The following is a 22,611-nucleotide window of genomic DNA, read 5'->3' on the forward strand; positions in this document are numbered from 1 at the left end:
CATCTATAGAGCTGTCTTTTTTCCCCTTTTTTGTTATAGGTTAGAGAGGGTTGGGATACTATTAGATAGCACTGCATGTAAACCCATTGCCATCAAGTTGATTCCAACTCACAACGACCCTATAGGACAGAGTAGAACTATACTACAGGGTTTCTTAAGTAGTAAATCTTTACGGAAGCAGACTGCCACATCTTTCTCCTGTGGAGAGGCTGGTTGGTTCTAAGCACTGACCTTTTGGTCAGCAGCCGAATGCATAACCACTGTACCACCAGGGCTTCTTGCATTGCATATAAACAAAAAAACCAAACCCGTTGTCAGTGAGTTGATTCTGACTCATAGCCACCCTATAGGACAGAGTAGAACTGTCCCATAGAGTTTCCAAGGAGCGCCTGGTGAATTCAAACCGCTGACCTTTTGGTTAGCAGCCGTAGCTCTTAACCACTAAGCCACCAGAGTTTCCTGCATTGCATATAGGGTCTTAAAAATAAGAAGAGCGCATGGCTTCCTGCCTAGCAACCCATGCAAGAGTCTTATTGCTTTTCATTGCCCCTGGTTGAGCCAAAATGTCCATTCCTGAGCCAGTCACAGTGTCCAGGGGAGGGTGATGTGCTGACTGCCATCACCTAGAGTCAGTGGTGGGGTCAACTCTGTCCAACTCTCTGGATGAAGGAGAGCAGAGAAAGAGGGGCTGGGTCTTGGTCACAGCCTTGGAATCTCTGACCTAGCTGCACCTGAAGTCAGCCTGTCCTAGCTGTCATGTTTCCAGTTGTGACATTCTCTCTTTAAACCAGTCTGGGTCCAGTTTTGTGTTGTTGTTACTGCTTACAACAGAAGGAGTTCTAATTGAAAAAAAAAGGGTGGGGAGTAGGGGGAACAAACATTCATGCACAGTATGGTTCCATTTTTGCAAAAGAAAAATATGTGTGTGTGTCTGTGTACAAAAGTCTGTAATGGTATACACAAAAAGGTAACAGTGGTTATATCTGGGTAGCAGAGGTCATGTCCATTTTCTCTTTCTTTTCAGGGTTCTCTAATTGTTATTCCAGAACACAAATTGTGGTGTGATAAAGGGGAAGTGCTTATTCCTCTTGACAAAGACGTTTGAGCCCATCATTTCAGGAGAGTGAAAGGAACCTCATCCAATCTGTTGTTGGCGCTGCAGGAAAGAACATGAGCCCACTAAACTGCTCCTTCAATGACGTGGATGAGCTGATGAAAGTCCTACAGCTGGCAGTCCACATCCCCACCTTCATCCTGGGCTTAGTGCTCAACCTGCTGGCCATCAGAGGCTTCAGCACCATCCTGAAGAAGAGGTGGCCAGATTATGCTGCCACCTGCATCTATATGATCAACCTGGCGGTCTTCGACCTGCTGCTGGTGCTCTCCCTCCCATTCAGGATGGTGCTCTCCCGCACGCAGGTACATTTTCTTTCCTTCTGCACCATGGTGGAGTGCCTCTACTTCATCAGCATGTACGGGAGCATCTTCACCATCTGCTTCATCAGTCTGGACCGCTTCTTGGCCATCCGCTACCCACTCCTGGTCAGCCACCTCCGCTCACCCGGGAAGATCTTCATAATCTGCTGCAGCATCTGGGTCCTGGTGTGGGCTGGGAGTATCCCTGTCTACAGCTTCCATGGGGAAACGGAAGAGTACAAGTGCTTCCACAACATGTCCGATGGTACCTGGAGGGCAGAGACCTTCTTCCCCTTGGAGGTGTTCGGGTTCCTTCTTCCCTTGGGCATCATTGGTTTCTGTTCCTCCAAGAGCATTCACATCCTCATTGGCCGTCGGGCCCACACCCAGGACTGGGTCCAGCAGAAGGCTAGCATTTGGACGATCGCAGCCAGTCTGGCTGTCTTTGTGGTCTCCTTTCTACCGGTGCACCTGGGTTTCTTCCTGCAGTTCCTGGTGAGGAATGGCTTTATCCTGGAGTGCAGGGCTAAACAGAACATCAGCTTGTTCTTGCAATTGTCCCTGTGTTTCTCCAACATTAACTGCTGCCTGGATGTTTTCTGCTACTACTTTGTCATCAAAGAATTCCGCATGGACATTATAGTACACCGGCCTTCCACAGCCTCCCTGGTCCTCCAGGACACCATGATCACCAGGACTGAGGGAAGAGAAGCTCTGTCAGAGGAAGAAAACCCCAGCCCTGAATTCCAGTAGCAGGTGTCTTGTTCCAAGGTATTTGATGTGATGGGATGAAACATACAGCACTAATCACTGGGACGCTTACCATTTTGATGCTGAATGAACGCCATCTTTGCTCATTGTACCTTAAAGACCTTTCCCCCAAATACAGACAGTGTGGTGGTTAAGATTGTCTGTCTACTTGGCTAAACCATTATTCTCTGTGTTTTAGTAGTTGTATAATGTTGTGATCACCCCCATGATGGAATCTGCTCGGTGGTACTGGCGAAGGTGGGGCCTGTGGCAGCTCACTGCCCCCTCAGTTTCATCTCTCTGCCTTCCACCGGTTACTTTCTGCCTGCTCGCCTTGCCAAGGTTTTTGGCTTGTTCCAGACTCAGCAGCTGCCTCTTGTTGTCTCACCTCTGGTTCATGGGACTTGAGCTAGCAGCTCACCTGTTGATCTCAGAATTCGTCGAACTTCTCAGCCTGCAAGCAAGAGTCTGGTTCCCCAACCTGCCAGCCTTGGGTTCGCCAGCCCCTGCATCTACGTGAATCAGGAGGAAATTGATTGTCTTGTCTGCTGATCTTGGAATTCACTGACCTTCACAGCCTGGGAGCAGGAGCCCCTCTCCGACCTGCCGACCTTGGGTTCACCAGCTTCTGTGGCTACGTGAACCGGGAGAGGCCTCTACCCTGATCTGTGGACTTGGGACGTTTTAGCCTCTACACTTGTGTGAGCTATTTCCTTGATATAAATCTCTCTGTCTATATATTTATATGCTTTACTGGTTTTGCTTCTCTAGAGAACCCAGCCTAAGGCATTTGGTACAGAGAGTGGGGTGCTGCTGTAATAGATACCTAAAATGTGGAAGTGGTTTTGAAACTCTGAATGGATAGAGGAGTGGCAGTGGCAAAAGACCAGCAGCAGCAGAGAACCAACAGCAGCAGAACCAGGAGACCAGTGTGAGACAGCTCTGGAGCCGACCCACGGAGGAGAGAGCTGAGTGCCTGTGTGCAAGAGGCTTTCTGGAGGAGTCGGGTGCCTCCAGGCACTTACCAGTGGAGCTACAGAGCCTTGGAACACTTGCCCCAGCAGGGCAGATGCAGGCGTGAGGCCCAAGGGCCAAGAGGCCACAGGAAACAGATGCAGAAGCTGAAGAGACAAGGAACACAAAAAGCGGAGCTGCCTGAGTCTCAAAAGGTATGGCCATGACCTCAGGGGTTTCAAAGGGTGGAGCTATAGCCTCTGGTGTTTCCAAGGGTGGAGCTGTCACTCTGATGGAGGAGAATGGTGCGTCTAAAGCCAAGGGAGCAGAGTTGCTGTCCCAGTGGGCCTGGAAGGCGGAGCTGAAGCCCAGGGCCGAGGGGCCTCCACTCAAAATCCAGAGACTGTGGCCAATACCTAGAGTCTGGAGGGCAGGGCCATTGTGTAAATTGTCTCAGAGAACAGAAGATTACTTTCAAAGCCTTGAGGGCTAATGTAATGTGTTGTGCTGACTTGCTTGGTGCTGTTATCACTTCTTTTCCTGTAGTTTCTCCCATTTGTAATGGAAATGTCTAGCTTGTGCCTGTTCTGCCATTGTACCTTTGGCAGCAAATAACTTGTATTCGAGATTTCACAGATGAAGAGGAATTTTTGGGTTTTGGACTTGGAGTTAAGACTTTTGCTATGATATGATTGGGTGAATATGTCTTCCATGTTGCAAGGATATGATTTTGGGGGGGTCAAAGGGTGGAATGTCATGCATTGAATTGTGTCCCCCCAAAAAATGTGTGTTTCAATTTGGCTAGGCCATGATTCCTGGTACTGTGTGATTTTCCTGTATGTTGTAAACCTGTCTCTATGATGTTAATGAGGGAGGATGGGTGGCAGTTGTGTTAGTAAGGCAGGACCTGATCTATAAGACTGGATTGTGTCCTCAGGCAATCTCTTGAGATATAAAAGACAGAAGTGAGCAGTGAGACAGGGGGACCTCATACCATCGAGAAAGTAGTGCGGGGAGCAGAGCGCGCCCTTTGGACTGGGGTCCCTACGCAGGGAAGCTCCTAGTTCGGGGGAACACTGAAGAGAAGAAGGCCAACAGAGAGAAAAAGACTTCCCCTGGAGCTGACGCCCTGAATTTGGACTTTTAACCTACTTTTACTGTGAGGAAATAAACTTCTCTTTGTTAAAACCGTCCACTTGTGGTATTTCTGTTATAGCAGCACTAGATGACTAAGACAGACAGCTTGACTTACTTGAATCACCCAGTGTTTGGGGGATTTTTGAAGAACCCGAGAACCAGATGAATTCTTGATTTCTGAGTCCAAAAGCTATGAGGCAGAAGGGTTGAAGAATAGACTGAGAAGACCATCTGACCAAGACTGTTTTTCAATTCTACCCTGTCTTCCTATTAGACTATAAAATTCTATAGAGGAAAAAAGAGAGAGAGAAAGAGGAGTTAGGAGAGGGAATCAAGAGTCAGTTATGGTGGAGGGTGTCCTGGGCAGAGATGGAGGGGGAAGGATCAAGCCCCCTTTTTAGTTTGGGGACCCCTGAGTGGAGAAGATTTGCACTTTCCTGTCCCTTCTGGAACTCCGTTGACCAGCATCCTCACAGAGATGACAGCAAGTGGGGATTTTTGAGGCAGAGCGAGTGCACACGACAGCCCCGAGTTTCCCATGGGCCTTAGAAAGGCATGGCTGGTCAGCTAAACCTTCCAATGCCCACAAGAAAGACGTGGAAGGACTGAGAGGGTGGTGTGGACTAGTTCATGGTGAAACTGTGGATACTTTGTGGAAGCAATGGGGACAGAGTGGAAAGAGGTTGGCAACACCTGAGAGGAGACAGGATACCCTTGGGGAAGGAAGCCAGACTAGGATGGAGACCACGCCCTCCCACCCCACTGCCGTCAGGGGGTTTCCTGCTTGGCGCTTTAGCAATTGGCCTGGGGGGAGGAAGGATTGTGAAAGAATACCCTGGGTGAGGGTAAATACTGAATGTGACCAGCTTTCTATCTTGAACAAACCAAGGTGTTAATTGGACTTAGTTTCTGTGAAAACAACTAGAAAGAGCCAAGTTTCGTTCAGTTCAGTCACAGGAGAATAAAGGTGTGTTTTCCTTGCTCATCTGAGTCCTGGCTGTGGAGCTGGCCCAGGTTGCACTACCCATGGAGCTGTCCCTCAAACAGTGCTTGGGAGGGAGAAATGAGTCAGCCAGGAACTGGGGGGCCATCTTGTCCCTCAGACACAAAGGCCCTGAGAAAGATAGCAACAGGGTTCTTGGCAGGACTTAGTTGGAAACTATAAACAATTGAATCCCTGCTTGGATTGGGCTCTGAACGATCTAAAGAAGGAGGCACAGGCACGGCCCAAGGCCTTCAGATGACTCAGCTGTTCCAACGAGTCGAATGATTATAAGGATAAATTGTGGGGGTACTTTTGCTAGACAGAGTGAGTGGGAAGAGATAACAGCTGGGCCTTTACGTAGACAAAGTGAAGGTCTTCAGGAAGAAAAGCAGCCTTGTTCTACCTGTCGGGTAGGAGGCTTTGATGCCAAGTGGTGGAGAAAGGCTGGGGGGCGGGGGCATTTAGATAAAACCCAGAACCTGTTGGGGAGGGGGCTGAGCCATCCCCAGGCTTGAAGACTTGGGGCTGACTCTGGGAGGGGTGTGAGAATGGGGATGGGGGACGGACAGGAAGAGCTGAGGGCAGAGTTGCCTCCTGCCTGAGAACCTCATTTCCCCAACTATACTGAGAGTTATTCGGCAGGAGCCCCCTCTTCTGCTGCCCCCGGCCCCCAACTCCCTGTTCGGGTGCACTCTGGAAGCCTTGTAGGTGGCTGGAGTGAAGGGTGAGGAAGAATGGGTCAGTGAAGGAGTGGACGTGCTGTGGAGGGGGTGACTGCAGCCAGGACAAGAGACTCTGCCCTGCTACCCCGCACCCTGGACACTCCTCTCCTGCCTGCCTTCAGCTGTCCATCCCACTGCTGAGGGAGACAGAGATGCCACCTGTGCTACTTCTAGAGACCCAGACTGTCATAGAAATCAGGGCGTTTGGGGCTGGATTTGGGGATGGGACTCAGAGCCCATGGGTGGGTGGAGTTTGGGACTGCCCCTGCTCCAGTTTCTCTCTTTGCATTTGGAGCTTGGAGCTCGACCTGGTGGAGGTGAGCAGCTCTCTTCACGTCACGCTGTGTCTACGATGTACAGCGGCAACCAGACCACTCACCATCCCAGCAATGTTCAAACATAAAGTCATGTCTGTGGGCAGCTTGACTCTGCCTTAGCCAGTTGACAGAGAGGGCTCTAGATTCCTGAGAGGAGGACCATAAAGGGTGGGCAGTCTAGAGAGATCCATGAGCTGGGTCTTCTAGGTAGATCCACCAGCTGGGTCTTCTTCTAGATCGATCCACCAACTCAGTCTTCTTCTAGAGAGATCCACCAACTCAGTCTTCTTTTAGAGAGATCCACCAGCTGGGTCTTCTAGATAGATCCACCAGCTGGGTCTTCTAGATAGATCCACCAGCTGGGTCTTCTTCTAGAGAGATCCACCAGCTGGGTCTTCTTCTAGATAGATCCACCAGCTCAGTCTTCTAGAGAGATCCACAAGCTATTGGCATAGGTCCTTGGAGGGGTGTGACAGTCTTGGTTGAAATGGCAACCATGGGCCTGTGGGTGAGGTTTGGGGACCTTTTGACCGATCCCAATACCCTGAGGGGAGGAGGGGCCCTCCTCTCTCTCACCATTCTGCCCTGTGAATCACAGAGTACTCATCAGGGTCGGTGGGAACAAGGTGCTGGCCAGGCGCAGCAGTCCCGGGGGGATGTTCTGTGGAGGGTCCACACTCTTGACTCCAGTAGCTGAAACGTCCCTGAGCCTGGCCCACAATTGGCAGTGGTGCCCAGCATGCACACAAGGGGGCAGAAAGCCACCTCCAGGTGAGGATGCAGCCGAGGGTCTACCCCTCAAGCAAGCAGCAGCTAGTGACTTGGGGCCCCCCTGACAAACTTCCTGTTACTAAAGCCATTGGTGGCTTGAAGACGTTATTAGGGCATAAACGTGACTGTATTTGTCCTAGACTGGAAAAACCCGAGACACCTGTTACATGGACATTTGTGAAACCAGTGCAATTAATTGGAATAAACAATTTGATTCATCTGGTTTACCAAATAAAGTGATTTGTACGATGTTGTGTGACCTTGTCTTGGGCCACACTTACTGGTTCCAGAGAAGAGCCGGGCCCCTCATGGCCCTTGCCAGGTGACCCAACATTCTCGGTCCTTTCAGTAGCCACCTGGACGTGGAATCTGAGGCCACAGGGAGCAGATACTCAGACCTGCTCCTGAGCATGACTGTGGCCTGTCCCCAGTGGCCAGGAGCCAAACCCCACATGTCCCCACCACAGTCCCTCCCCTCTCCCCTCCCATGCTCCCACTGTCTGTCCCACACCACCATGACCACCAGGGCTTCTTCCTAAGGTCCTGGCTCCACGTCCACCAGATGGCCCAGCACAAGAGACCTGCTAGCCTCCAAGGGGCTGAAGACTCGAGGTCAACTCCGCAGAAGTCCTATGCTGGTGACCCCTCCCTTCCCTGACCACCGAGGCAGTCCAACTCTCCAGGTTAGATCTGAAGTTTTCCCCTTGGTTCCTGACATGTGAATCTCGCCAACCAGTCCAGAGGTCCTGGAGGGCATGAGCTGCTAGGTCATGGCCCAGTTTACCCCTTGCTTCTGAGCACCCCCCCAATTCTGAGCACAGCCTAGTCACACCCATGGTGTTACCTCCTATGGAGCCAGGAACCACTGCACATCCAGACCATGCCCTAGACAGGGTTTGACTTGGAAAACGCCAGCCCACAATCTAAACATGTTGACTATATTCCTCTTTAATCACCTCTCTGGGGGCCCTGTAGGAGCCCTGCTGGCACAGTGGTTAATAGCTCGGCTGCTAACTAAAAGGTCAGGAGTTGGAATCCACCAGCTGCTCCTTCGAGGCCGTGGGGTAGTTCTACTCTGTCCTATAGGGTCTCTATGAGTCAAAATTGACTCGATGGCAACAAAGTTTTGCTTGGGGGCCTTATGAAGCTGAAAGTCATCATATTAACGCCATGTAGCTGCTTCTTGATGCTGTAATTAGCTGCTGCCGAGCCGGTCCCTGATTCATAATGAACACATGCACAACGGAGCAAAACATTGTCCGGTCCTGTGCCATCCCCATGATCCGTTGGGGATCAGACTATTGTGATCCATAGGGTTTTCACCGGCTGATTTTTGGAAGTAGACTGCCAGGCCTTTCTTCCCAGTCTGTCTTAATCTGGAAGCTCTGCTGAAACCTGTTCAGCATCATAGCAACATGCAAGCCTCCACTGACAGGCACGTGATTGCGCGTGAGGTGCGTTGGCCAGGAATTGAACCGGGTCTCTGCGTGGAAGGCGAGAATTCTACCAGTGAACTGCCACCATCCCCTCTGTAACTGCTATGGGTTACTAGTGGTATTTGGAATAGTAAGATAACACTGTAGCAGCAAGTGGCCACAAATAAATAGTAATGGCAAAGATGCTTGAAACCACTGAGACCTGTAGACAATCGTAGAGACGATCAGAAGTTAAAGGATTTTGTCAATAGCTCAATGAGGAAAGAAACTGGGAGAGGAACCCATGTGGGTGCGAGCAGAGGCTGGTGTGCAAGACAGTCCCGAGGCAGAGATGGAGGCACTACTGGATGGGACCCAAGACCTCCTGCAGGGTAGGGTATGCTGTGCACAGCCACTTCCCATGGCCAAGGGGGACCCACAAAGTGGCACTTCCCGGGGCTCCCTCTGAAAGTGCCATCACAGCCACCTTGTGCTTCTTGCCAACCAGGGCAGGGAATGGACGTCCGAGGGAGTGTGCACAGCAGGTCGAGGGTGGAATCCAGGAGCTGGAAGCAGAGGCTAAACCAGGCCTCCCTGCCTCCATGTTAGGCTTAAGACCCAGTCCTGGGCCAAGAGCTTGCAAGATGCACCCTCTCCCTGAAGCTAGCTGCAGGGAGGACTAGATGGCGCTTTGATCGTGAGCCACGACAAGACATGGCCCCACGCGCTTTGAAGTCACAAGGAGCATAGGATCAGAAGCACTGTCACTTCAAAGCTCGAAGTCGGCTGTGTGTGGTGGCGGGGCCCTGAGTTCACCTTTGAGGTCTCCAACACGCGTTTATTCTGGGGTTGTCACTTGGGCAAGTGTGAGAAAGATGCTGCCTGCGAGGGGGGCCGTTGAGACCTGTGGCTCCATGAGGTGCAGCACAGTTACACAAGGCGTCTTGGGTGCCGCCAACGCAGTCTCTCTGCAAAGCATGTCCCCTCTGAGAAGCCTTTCTTCTCTGACGGTGCCCTGGACTGTACCACGACCAGATGACTGCCTGCAAGCACGCACGAGTCCTTGTGTGACTGTGTCTTGTAGGTCGGGAGTGGAGACCACAGGTAATTTGGGAAAGGTGCGAAGCCAGGACATCCCCTTGAGCCAGCATACAGTCCTGCCCAGGAATCGGACCAGATGTAGCCAGACCCAGATAATCCAAATAGCTGATTTTCACAGAGGGTGCATTGAAGTCTCAACGACCCTCTCTCAGGGAAGATACTGATGTCCAACGACCCCATATATATACATACAGAGGGAGGACTCCCTGGGTGGTGCAGCTGGTTAACATGCTCGGCTGCTAACCAAAAGATCCGAGGTTGGAGTCTGCCCAGAGGCACCTCAGAAGAAAGGCCTGGAGTTCTACTTCCCCAAAAATCAGTTATTGAAATTCCTGTGGAGCACAGTTCTACTCTAACACACATGTAGTTGCCATGAGTCGGAACTGAGTCGGAATTGACTCAATGGCAAGCTAAAAAGAGAGAGAGCGATTGAGATTTGTTTATTTTGAGGAATTGGTTCATGCGATTGTGGGTCTGATAAGTCTGAATTCTGTAGGGCAGGCCAGCAGGCTGGAAACTGAGGCAGGATTTCTATGTTACAGTCTTGAGGCAGAATTCTTGTCTTCTCCCAGAAACTTCATTTTTTGCTCTTAAGACCTTCAACCAATTGGATGAGGCCCACCCACATTATCAAGAGTAACCTCCTTTATTTAGAGTCAGCTGATCATAGATGTTAAGCACATCTACAAAATATTTTCACAGAAACGTCTAGACTAGTGTTTGGCCAAACAACTGCGCACCAAAGCCTGGTCAAGTTGACACATGACATTAACCATCGCAGTGGGGTTTCCCTGAAAGGCTTGGAGGCATCATGGCTGGTGAGAAAGGCTCCAGCAACCTGGCCATAGGGTAGGGTGTGCTTGTGAGGGTGGAACACAGGCTCCTCCTCCATCTGGGGTCTCTGGGATGGAGTTGGGACACCAGGTAGCCTCCATAGATACCCCACCTCCCCGCAAGGATGTGCTGGGTGGACCTGGGCTCTGGGCTCGGACAGTGGCCACAACCAGCAGCAGGTAGAAGTCTCTGCTGTGTTTTTTTTCACGTTCCCAAATCTTCAGTGCAGACTTATTAAAGGGGCAGCCGGGGTTCACCTTTCATCTTGGAGAATCAAATGCGTGTAGCCGAGCAGAGCAGGTATTGCCAGGTGCAAATGCAAACCCAGGAGGCGCTCAGGGAGCTGTCAGTATCTCCTGGGGGAGGAGCCGCAGAAATATGCTGGGCCAGGAATCTGGCAGAAAAATTAACTTCCCACATTAATGCAGGGTGGGGAGCAAAGGCATCGTTCTTTGAGTATTACAGAAAATTTGCAGGGCTTCAAACCGGCTCATTCTGGTTCGAACCCCTGCTGAGAATTTGCATTTCTAATAAGTTCTCTGCTGAGAATTTGCATTTCCACCCCAGATGTACTGAATCAGAATCTACAGTTTAACAAGATTCCCCAGGTGATTCTTATGTATAACTCCCTGGGAACGTGTTAGAAATGCCAATTCTCAGCAGGGAACCTGTTAGAAATGCAAATTCTTAGCAGGGGTTCGAACTGGGCCGAACTGTTTTGAAGTCCTGCAAATTTGACTCCATAGGCTGGGGCATTTAAGTCACATGGATAAAACAGGAATGAAATCAATGGCTAATACAGCTGTTGATGTTTCCTCCCTGGGATTCACACTGCAAAACCCAGCCAGGTAGAGCAGGGATGCATTTTACTCTATGACATGGAGTCAAAGAAGAAACCTCTTTCTCTTCTTTCTTCACATCAGATATAATCTGCTCTGAGCCCTGTGGCTTTGCCGTAGAATATTCTGGCTCCGTCCTCGCTGAGGATCCCTCCTGATCCAGATTTCTGTGCAAATCCTGGGGCGGGGGTGGGGGGCGTCCCACAGTATCCAGAATATTTGCAGAGGTCCCCTGGGTTTCCATCCACACTAGCCACAGCCACGATGCCCATTGACCAAGCCCTTGAACAGAGCCTTCTCTGTCACACTTGGGCACTCATGGGGTCACCAGGAGTCAGACTCGACTCCATGGCAGCAGATTTTTTTTTTTTTCTTCCCGCTATGGTGGGAGGATCTTGAACCTTCCCTCTCCCCTCTTCATCATCCCGAGCCTCTCCAAGAAGGACCCTTCCCCATCCAGCTGCATTAACCTGTGGATACACAAGAGGCTTCTTGAGGCCTGTGGTGGGAATGGGCAGGGTTGCCTATACCCTCTCTTGCTGCTCCAACCTCCTCCAATCCCCCACCTCTTTCACCTGCACTATTTTATTCAGTCCTTTTTTTTTAAACAGTTGCCAGATTCTGACTCATGGTGACTCCATGTGTGTCAGAGTAGAACTGTGCTCCATAGAGTTTTCAATGGCTGACTTTTTGAAAGGAGATCGCTGGGCCTTTCTTCTGAGGTTGGTCTCGGTAGACTCAAACCTCCAACCTTTGTTTTTTTGTACTTTAGATGAAGGTTTACAGAACAAACTAGCTTCTCATTAAACAGTTAGTACACATACTGTTTTATGACATTGGTCAACAATCCCATGACTTGTCAACACTCTCCCTTCTCGACTTCTGGTCGAACCTTCAACCTTTTGATTAGCAGCTGGGCATGCTAACCATTTGCACTACCCAAAACCAAACAGGTTCTGACTCATAATGACCTTATAAAACAGAGTAGAACTGCCCCATAGGATTTCCAAGGCTATAAATCTTCATGGAAGCAGACTGCCACATCTTTTCTCCCATGGAGCAGCTGGTGGGTTCAAACTGCTGACCTTCAGTTAGCAGCCGAGCGCTTAACCACTGCGCTGCCAAGGCTTCTCTTGCACTACCCAGGGACTCCGATATGGATCTAACGTTCATCATACTCAGCGTTTCATCATTTAGATATACCATTATTTATTTAACCATTCCCCTACTGATAGACATCTAGGTTGTTTCCAATGTTTTATTAAAAGCATTGCTGCAAAGAACAGCTTTGTACATGAATCTCAGGATGGATTTTTAGAATTGGAAATGCTGCAAAGTATGTGTTGCAAGCTTCAATAGATGCTGTCAAATTACCTTCTGAAAAGACTGGACTAATATATGCTCCACAAGGGAGTGACTGCAAGAGCGCCATTTTTCCCACATCCCTTTTCATCCCAACTCTTATCTGTCTCAATCTTTTTAATTTCTGCCAGTCTGTGGGCAAATAATGGGATCTCATTGTTGTCCCAGTTTGCATTCTCTAATTACTTGAGAGATGTAATACCTTTTCACATGGTTATTGGTCTTTTGTATGATTTTTTTCGTGAATTACCTGTTCATATCTCGTCCCTGTTTTCACTTGTTGGATTTCTTAAACAATCAAGAAATCAGCTATTTGCCTATTGCATATGTTGCAAATATTATCTTTCCCTCTGTTCTTGTCTTATCCTTTCTTTATGGTGTCTTTTGCCATTCCCAGGTTTTCTCCAGTGATTAATAATCAGAAAAAGAATACAGATAATCAAGAATAATATAAGGTAGGGTTAAAGAGACATAGAAACAGAACGAGACCTCGGGAAGAGGAACTGTGATGTTGACAAGATCAGACCTCTGGAGTTACAGGAATCACTCTAGCGAAATGAGAATTTTCTTGCCAAGTAAAGCAGAAGAGAAACACGGATTGTCTTTGATGTTTGAGAAAAGGAAGCTATTAGTCTGTGTTGTTGTTAGCTACCGTCAAGCGGGCCCCTGACTCATGGTAACCCCACGCACAGCAGGACGAAACGCTACCCGGTCCTGTGAGGTCGCCATGATCAGCTGTGGCTCGGACCATTGTGATCTATAGGGTTTTCGTTGTCTGCTTTTCAGAAGTAGATCACCAGGCTTTTCTTCCTAGTCCATCTTAGTCTAGAAGCTAAGCATCATAGCAACAGGCAAGCCACCATGACAGATGGGTGGTGGTTGCACATCAAGTTCACTGGCCAAGAATCAAACCTGGGTCTCCTGCATGGAGGGCAAGAATTCTACCCCTAAACCACCAATGTCTCATCTATTCTGGATACACAAACTTTTTCCTGGCCCTGAATTCAAGGAGAAATGTTCCATGTGGGTCTTGACTGAATAACATAAAGCCCTCAGAGGGCTCTTTATAGGAACATTTCTCCTGTTAGTTGGGCTGAAGGCATAACATTACGTCTTAACTCAGAAAGGGGGTCTACTGAGCAGTGGTGCAGATCACACTGTGGTAGCAGACGTAGTCCAGAAGCAAACTTTCTTATTTAAAGCAAGAGAACGAAGGCCACAGGGCGAAGAGACCTGCTCAAGCTCACACAGTGTGCTTTCAGCAGAGATAGGCCTGGCTCTGCCACTGTCCTTGTTTACTCTGGTTCATCTTTGCCACTGAGAAGGGAGAGTCTGTCAGTCACCATGGCTATGTAACAAATTACTCCAAACCTCAGTCGCTTAAAACAACCCTTTCTGCTCACAGGTTTATGGGTCAGGAATTCTGAAGGGCTCGGCTGATCAGTTCTTGTCTGGAGTCTCTTACGGAATTATAGTCAGATGTCAGCTTGGGCTGCAGTTACAAGGTTAGACCGGCTAGACATCCAAGATGTCGCCCCCACAGAGCTTGCGGTTAATACCGGCTGCCGCAGGAGCTCAGCGGCTGTGGACTGAAGCGCCCTCATGTGGCCGCTTGAGCATGGTGCTCTCGGGAGAGTGAGGCTTCTGCCATACATCTGGATTCCCCCCCCATCAAGTGTTCCACGAGAATTAGGTTGAAGCTGCATGGCTTTTTCCCACCTACGCAGTGTCATTTCCACCACACTTTATTGGTGAGAGCAAGTCACTAAGGTTAGCCCAGTTTCAGGCGGAAGCGACATAGACCCCACCTTCTGATGGGAGGACAGTCGAAGTATTTGCAGCTATGTTTAAAAACTGCCACCAAAAACTTGCCTATGAATGAAGCCAACATAGAGGAAAGCACCTTTAGGAGATGGATAGAGTGTCCCATTTCATCGCTGTGTTTTTATGCAAATAATGCACATCTTCTACGTCTGTTTGCCAGTCACCCCCTCCCCCGGTATTTTCATAAGCATTGCTATGCCAATTTTTTTTTACATGTTGTTGTAAAAAATTGGCATCGCGTGCTTATGAAAATACCTGGGGGGCAGAGGGGAGGGTGTGATTGGCAAAAAAACGTAGAAGGTGAGTGCTATTTGCGTAAAGGTACGGTGCTCGGGTTCCTGGATCCAGCCGTGCCTATATAGCTGCACGGTCGGTTACCTGGGCCAACACATTTCTTTTTAAGCTGGTTTGAGTTGTGTTTCTGTCACTTGCAACCCAAGAGCCCTGACAAATATAATGTATGGTAGATATCTCCTCACCTCTGGTCTGAGGTCCCTGGTGGCAAAAAGAGTTTGCGCTTGGTTGCTCACCGAAAGATTGGCAGTTTGAACTCACCCAGCGGCACAGCAGCAGAAAGGCCTGGTAATCTGCTTCCATAAAGATTACAGCCAAGAAAACCCTATAGAGCACAGTCCTACTCTGTAATACATGGGGTCTCCATGAGTTGGAATCAACAGCAACTGGTTTGCTTTTTATTTTTGTTTTGTTTTTCTGGCTGGTCCACTCCCCTGATCTGGGCTGCCCTTGGCCAAACCTCTCTAGCCCTACCTTTCTCTTCTCCCTTCCCCTCTTTATGCCTTTGCTCCCACCCTCCTGAAGAGTCTGGGCGAGAAGGGATACATCTGTCTGCCTTGAAAATCTGGACCAAAACAGGACTCAAGTCCAAGGCAGGAGACAAGAAGTACATGTGGGCCCACATTTGCCTGGGCACAGCGAGAGGTATCTGGTACTGGAAGTTCGGCCTCAGGCAGGTCAGCAGCTCTGTCACTTCTTCAAGACTCCGAGCTGTTACTAGTTCAAACATTATGCTGGGAAGGATGTCCTACTGCCCTGACCCTAAGGACTTGGGGGAGGGGGACTTGGAGTCATTGTTTGAACCTTCAGAGAAATGTGACTGTATTCATATCTCTGTAATCGGTGATGTGGGACATACCAGTCATCCCAGCATTATTATCACTCCCAAACCCACTAAACCCACTGCCATCGAGTCGATTCCAAATCATTTTGACCCTATAAGACAATAGAACTGCCCCATAGGGTTTCCAAGGCTGTAATCTTTAAAGCAAAGATGTCACTTTAAGGACTAAGGTCTGCCTGACCCAAGCCATAGTGTTTTCAATCGCCTCATATGCATGCAAAAGCTGGACAATGAATAAGGAAGACCAAAAAAAATTGATGCCTTTGAATTATGTTGTTGGTGAAGAATACTGAATATACCATGGACTGCCAAAAGAACGAACAAATCTGCCTTGGAAGAAATACAACCAGAGTGCTCCGTAAAAGCAAGGATGGCAAGACTTCATCTCACATACTTTGGGCATGTTATCAGGAAGGACTCGTCACTGGAGAAGGACATCATGCTTGGTAAAGTAGAGGGTCAGCGAAAAAGAGGAAGACCCTCAACAAGATGGATTGACACAGTGGCTGCAACAATGGGCTGAAACACAGCAATTGTGAGGATGGCACAGGACCAGGCAGTGTTTTGTTCTGTTGTACATGGGGTCGCTATGAGTCAGAACTGACTTGACGCCACCTAACAACAACAGCATTCTCTACAGAAGCAGGCTGCTACATATTTCTCCCCCGGAGCGGCTGGTAGACTTGAATTGCCGACCTTTTGGTTAACAGCGGAACACTTCAACCACTGCACCACCAGGGTTCCTATTATCACTCCAATGAAATCAAACCAAACCCATCGCCATCGAATCAATTCTCACTCATAGCGACCCTATAGGAAAGAGTAGAACTGCCTCATAGGGTTTCCAAGGAGCAGCTGGTGGATTCGAACTGCTGACCTTTTGGTTAGCAGCCGAGCTCTTAACCACTGCGCCACCAGGGCTCCATTATCACTCCAGGGGATAATAAATCTTTAGCGCCTTCCTCCTCCACTTGAGACGCTGGTGCAGAGAGTGCTCTGTCCAAGGTTTCTGTCACAGCTCCTGCTTGTGCTGCTGATAGGCAGAGACCCCGAGGGGCACCCGTGGCTGGAGCTCAGTTCCGGGGAGAAGGCGAAGGGCTGAGCTCACTGCGCTGGAAATGAACAACCCTGGAGGGAGGGGGAAGGATGAGGGGGCACAAGGCTAAGGAGAAATGCCTCGGCAGAGAGCGTGGCTAGGGTACACTTCCTGATGCTGTCTGTACTGTGATTGCACTGTAATCCATCTCCAGCGCTCCCACTCTTCAGTAAGAAGTCTCCCACACTTGTGTTCATTTGTCCTTTATGGAAGGAAAGAATGGGCAAAGATGGTAATCTGGCAGTTTCCCCTGAGAATTCTGGGGGTACTTGGGTCTCACTGAGTGTGGGGGGAACACACAAGCCTTTCATTTATTTATTTACTTTTTTATTGTACTTTAGATGAAGGTTTACAGAACAAATAGTTTCTCATTAAACAGTTAGTACACATACTGTTTTATGACAATGGTTAACAACCCCATGACATGTCAACACTCTCCCTTCTCGAACTTGGGTTCCCTATCACCAGCTTTCCTGTCCCCTCCTGCCTTCTAGTCCTTGTTCCTGGACTGCTGTGCCCCATTAGTCTCGTTTTGTTTTATGGGGCTGTCTAGTCTTTGGCTGAAGGGTGAACCACAGGAGTGACTTCATTACTGAGCCAAAAGGGGGTCCGGGGGCCATATTCTCGGGGTTTCTCCAGGCTCCGTCAGGCAGGTAAGTCTGGTCTTTTTTTGTGAGTTAGAATTTTGTTCTATATTTTTCTCCAGCTCTGTCCGGGACCCTCCTGATCCCTGTCAGAGCAGTCACTGGTGGTAGCTGGGCACATCTAGTTGGACTGGACTCAGTCTGGTGGAGGCCATGGTAGTTGTGGTCCATTAGTCCTTTGGACTAATCTTTCCCTTGTATCTTACTTTCTTCATTCTCCCTTTCTCCTGAAGGGGGAGACCAGTGGAGTATCTTAGATGGCTGCTGTTAGGCTTTTAAGACCCCAGATGCTACTCACCAAGGTAGAATGTAGAACATTTTTCTTTATAAACTATGTTATGCCAATTGAGCTAGATGTTCCCTGACACCATGGTCCCCATAGCCCTCTGCCCAGCAATTCATTCCCTCAGGCAGTTTGGATGTGGCTATGGAGCTTCCATGACCTTGCCTTGTACAAGTTGTGCTGGCTTCGCCAGTATTGGGACACACAAGCTCTTCTGTTTGGAGATTAAAGAAAGGGGCGGCCCCTTGAGGCTGGAAGACTTGGGGCTAGAAATAGGTTGTAGGAACTTGGCTTTGGAACACGGCTTTGAACCGGTTTGGCTGGTTCAACCCCCTACTGAGAATTTGCATATCCACCCCAGATATACTGAATCAGAACCTACATTTTAACAAGATACCCAGGTGATTCTTATGTACCCCTAGGTGATGCTTATGTGTACCTAAGCGTCACCTGGGGATTTTATTAAAATGTAGATTATGATTTAGTATGTCTGGGGTGGAAATGCAAATTCTCAGCAGGGGGTCGAACCGGAATGAACCAATTCAAAGCCCTGCTTTGAAGTGGAAACTGAGGCCCATGGAGTATGAGCGGCACCAGCTCTCTGATTCCTGTCAAATGCTCTTCCCATGATGCCACACTGTCTCCAACTCAGGGCTCATCAAAGACCCTGAGCCACCTGGGGATGGCCCACCTGCTCCCGACAGAGGTTGGCACAAGCCCACCGTGGCCTCTGCCGCTCTGTCAGCACCTGGTCCAGAACAGACTCACCCCCTCCTTGTCTGTTCCACCTCACTGGCCCTTCTTTACACCATGCACCAGGCTGTTCTAATAGAAGTGGCTCCTTCTAATTGTCTCTCCCAGCAGGGCCTGCATCTCTTCTCCACCCTGCGCATCTGGTATGAGACTGGGCCATAGCGGAGCCAGTAAATACCAGGTGATTAATAGCTGCACCGAGCCCACTGCCCGCCCTCACCTCCCACCAAGGGTCCATTGAAGGCTCAGATCCCCAGCATCCTGAGCCCCGTGTCACCCACTGATGATCACAGAGAGCTGGGATCTTGCCCCGAGCCCCTCCTCCCCAGCTGTGAGCTGGGAGACGCTATGGTAGGAGTGATGATAATGCCTGGGTGACTGGGATGTCCCCATCTCCAGGTACAGCAGATGTGAATACGGTCGCATTTCTCAGAAGGTGCAAATAATGGCTCTGAGTCTCCCCCCTCCACCCCCCGCCATACCAAACATTATGGGAAGGAGTATCTATTGGTTGGGACAAAATTTCCAGTGATTTGTCATACAGGGATTCAAAATCTCTGAGACGGGCGGTGGGAGGTGACGTGCTCTGGAAGCAGCTGGTGACTCCAAAGAGTGGCTCCAGGGATGACGGAGACACAGACACGAAAGATGCTGGTGAAGGGTGAGCTCACAGTGTCCCATGAAATGTGACAGTGAAAAGAAACAACATTTCTACCTTAATAGGTTAGTTATCCTATGGAATTAAAACATGCCTTCAAAAATTAATACAGTCGTTCAGGCATAAGGAGAAATGAAGTCTGATACATGCTGTGACACAGACCCGAGACCCACTGCCGTCAAGTCGATTCCTACTGATTCCAACTCATATCGACCCTACAGGACAGAGTACAACTTGCCCCACAGGGTTTCCAAGGAGCGGCTGGTAGATTTGAACTGCCGACCTTTTGGTTATCAGCCGAGCTCTTAACCACTGGGCCACCAGGGCTCCACTGAAAACATTATGCTGAGTGTGTAATAACTTAGTCACCAAAGGACAAATATTGTCTGATCTCACTTATCTGAAATATCCAGAAGAGGAAAACGCATAGAGAACAGATTATTAGTAGTTACCAGGGTGAGTTGCGAGGGGGGAAGAGGGATCATTGCTTAGCTGGCACCGAGTTTCTGTTTGGGGTGATGACAAAATTTGGAAATGGAGAGTGGGGATGGCTGCACAGCATGGTGAATACGATTAGTGGCACCAAATCGTACATGGAAAAAAGGCTGAAATGGCAAATAGTTTCACACGCATGTGACAGACACACGGTAACTACTGAGGAGCCCTGGTGGTGCAACAGTTAAGCACTCAGCTGCTAACTAAAGGGCGGACAGAGTTCAAATTTCTCTAGCGGAGAAAAGACCTGGCGATCTGCTCCTGTAAAGATTACAGCCTAGGAAACCCTATGGTGCAGTTCTACCCCGTCACATGGGGGTGCTGTGAGGTGGAATGGGCTTGATGGCACCCAACAACAACACCCTACAGTAACTACTGCGGGAGACGTTCAACAGTTGCATGCGCGCCTCTAGCACTTCATATATTCAGGCTGGGTCTTCTCATTTGGGAAGTATTTCTGTTGCGTGTGCAAACTTCTGAATGGCCCAATGGGTGGTACCTCATATGCAGGGTGGCCTCACGTCTGAGCATGTGCAGTGCGTGCGTCCCTGGAGAAGCCCAGGTCTGGGTAGGCGGAGCAAATCCAGATTCTTCTAATCAGTCTCCTGCCACTGCCTAGTGATCCAAGGATGCCAGGCTCAGGACCCCTGCCCCAAACCCTGGAAGGGGCGGTGGGCAGCACGTGGCGGGTGGCGGAGTCACCCGGAGGCCGTGACCTGCGGGGAGGGGTCCCAGCGCCCAGTTGCTCAGCAGCCCTTTGGCAGAGGTGAGCTCCTCTGCCTCCCTGCAAGGCGCGCCTTTCTCACTTGCGTAAACTCCGGCTGGTTTCTCTTGGAGGCAACAAAGAGCCCTTCTGCTAGCGAGACGAAGTTCTGCTCCAGAAAGGGAAAAGCTGGCTTTGGGGAGAAGGGACAGCAGGGACTGGGGTGGGGGTGGGGCTTGGAGATTCTGATGGGCTGGGGGGTGTGGGTGTGCGTGTGCGTGCGTGCGTGCGTGTGTGTGCGTGTGTGTGGTTAGTCCCGCCCAAAAGCCTCCGGGCTACAGGTGTAGCCCTTAAAACCAGTAAGAAAACCTGTAGCCGTGGAGTCGACTCTGACTCAAGGCGACCCCGTGGTGTCAAAGTAGAAGTGTGCTCCACAGGGTCTTCAATGGCTGACTTTCAGAAGTAGATCACCAGGACTTTCTTCCTAGTCCATCTTAGTCTGGAAGCTCCCCTGAAACCTGTTCAGCATCACAGCAACACTCACGCCTCCACTGACAGACGGGTGGTGGCTCCGCTTGAGGTGCATTGGCGGAGCTTTGAACCCCTGTCTTCCTCATGGAAGGGAGAATTCATTGGTGGAGTGAATGACTACAGTCACCTGCGCACTCATTTCCAGTCTGCAGCCTGAGCGGGCCAAATGATGTGCAAAGGCACTTGTCTTCACAGCTAAGATAGCTGTGACCACACCCTCTGGGGGCGGGGGAGGGGGTTCCCCCACAGCGTGCGTGGAGGTCTTCAACCGGTGCACACCCCGGTTGTCCTGAGAGGGCAGCAAGCGGCGGCCGCACTAATGGGTAGAACACTGCGCTGCCGAGCCGGGTCCTTGAATACTCCGCACTGAGGCCCGGGGACTTTGCGCCTGTCACCGAAATCCTGTGTTTGCCCCAGTTCTGGTAAATGTGAGTTTTATAACGAGCAGCTACAGCACAAAGTAGGAAAAGATCCAGCTGGAAGATTTGCTGGTCTCAGAGGCCCAGTCTCTGCTCAGCAAAGCCTGGCCCGGCTGTCTCCTTGGTAACGGGGGACCAGAAGTGGGAACTCAGGCCCTGCTCGGGTCTCTAGAGCCAGCTAGGCAGGCAGCTCTGCTTATGCGGAGAGAAACGACCCCGGTGGGCGCTGGGTTTCCATCCAGGATTGTAGGCTGGGAGGTGGGTGCCGCCAGGGTGATCAGGGGCTAGGAGGCCCTCTGTGATGCCTGGGAGGAGGGGGCCACCCCTGAAACAGGATGCATCTCAATCACCCGCTTACTGCAAGGGCACCCATCACCTCAGCCCTGTCGGCAGCCCAGGCCTGCTCTGCCCTCATTAACTGCTCATATCTGAACACCTAGCAAATCCAATCAGGTTTCCCATCTCTTTTGAAATGGGAAGAAAGGGCCTTTGCTCCCCAGACCGGCTGGTTAGAGCTGCCCCATTTCCCACATTCCCCAGTGCTCCAACGGATTGCTGCCAACTGTCTAACCCCCTGGGTCCAAAGAAGCCTTGAGATCCCCCAGGATCCATCAGCTCCAGCCCCGCTTCCAGCAGAAACTGCACCCCTAGGGCCCGGCTGGGCAGCCTGCCCGGAGAGCCCCTGGCTGGGCGGCGGAGGCTTCGCTGTGATAATGAGCTGCAGCTGCTGCCGGCGCTTGCTCTCACCATTTCTCTCTCCTCTTCTGCTTCATCCTTCTCCTACCCAGCTAACTGACCAGGAAGGGAGACCTCCGCAGGTTGGTTATAGGTTTACAATACTTGGGTGCAATAGGAGGGGCTGTCTGGCTTAGATACCAGTTGTTGCTGAGTGGGTTTCAACTCATGGTGACCTCCTGTGTGTCAGAGTAGAAGTGTGCTCCCTAGGGATTTCAGTGGCTGATTTTTCAGAAGTAGATCACCAGACCTTTCTTCCTAGGTGCCTCTGAGTGGATTCAGGCCTCCAACCTTTCAGTTAGCAGCTGAGTGCTTTAACCATTTGCACACCCAGAGACTCTCTGGGTTAGATAGAGACAGGCTTTGTGCCTGGAGGGGAGAGCATATTAGCATCATTCCCTGGGGGTGAGCTGGAGGTGGAGGGGAAGATCAGAGGAGATGTCAGAGGTAGACTCTGCAAGGACTAAGTGGGACAGGGACGTTTTCACCACCTTCTGGAGTTGGTATGTGTTCAGGATTGTCTGTTACTAACACTGAATTCTTTCAAGCCATGGGCTGCACTTGTACTTCTTCCAACTGTTGTGGGCTCAGTTGAGGGCTTATTTAATCCTCTCAACAAGAAAGTGGGACAGATATTATTATCCTCAGTTTATAGAAAGAGAAACCAAGACCTGAAGAGACTGCATAACTTCAAGTTCCCTGTGGTAATGTATTCACAGATGGCCCCAA

General features: G+C 50.1%; 1 protein-coding gene across 1 annotated transcript in view; it reads left to right on the plus strand.

Moving 5' to 3' along the window:
* The window catches only part of GPR55 (G protein-coupled receptor 55), a 6,904-nt gene extending 4,501 nt beyond the window's left edge, over nt 1-2,403 (plus strand). The window contains exon 2 of the mRNA XM_004389516.2: nt 1,025-2,403. Coding sequence (XP_004389573.1) covers nt 1,171-2,169 — 999 coding nt within the window. The 5' untranslated portion in view covers nt 1,025-1,170 and the 3' untranslated portion in view covers nt 2,170-2,403. The remainder of the gene's footprint in view (nt 1-1,024) is intronic.
* Nucleotides 2,404-22,611: the final 20,208 nt, after the last annotated feature.

The sequence above is a fragment of the Trichechus manatus genome, unplaced genomic scaffold (assembly GCF_000243295.1).
Source record: "Trichechus manatus latirostris isolate Lorelei unplaced genomic scaffold, TriManLat1.0 scaffold00249, whole genome shotgun sequence".
NCBI lineage: Eukaryota > Metazoa > Chordata > Mammalia > Sirenia > Trichechidae > Trichechus > Trichechus manatus.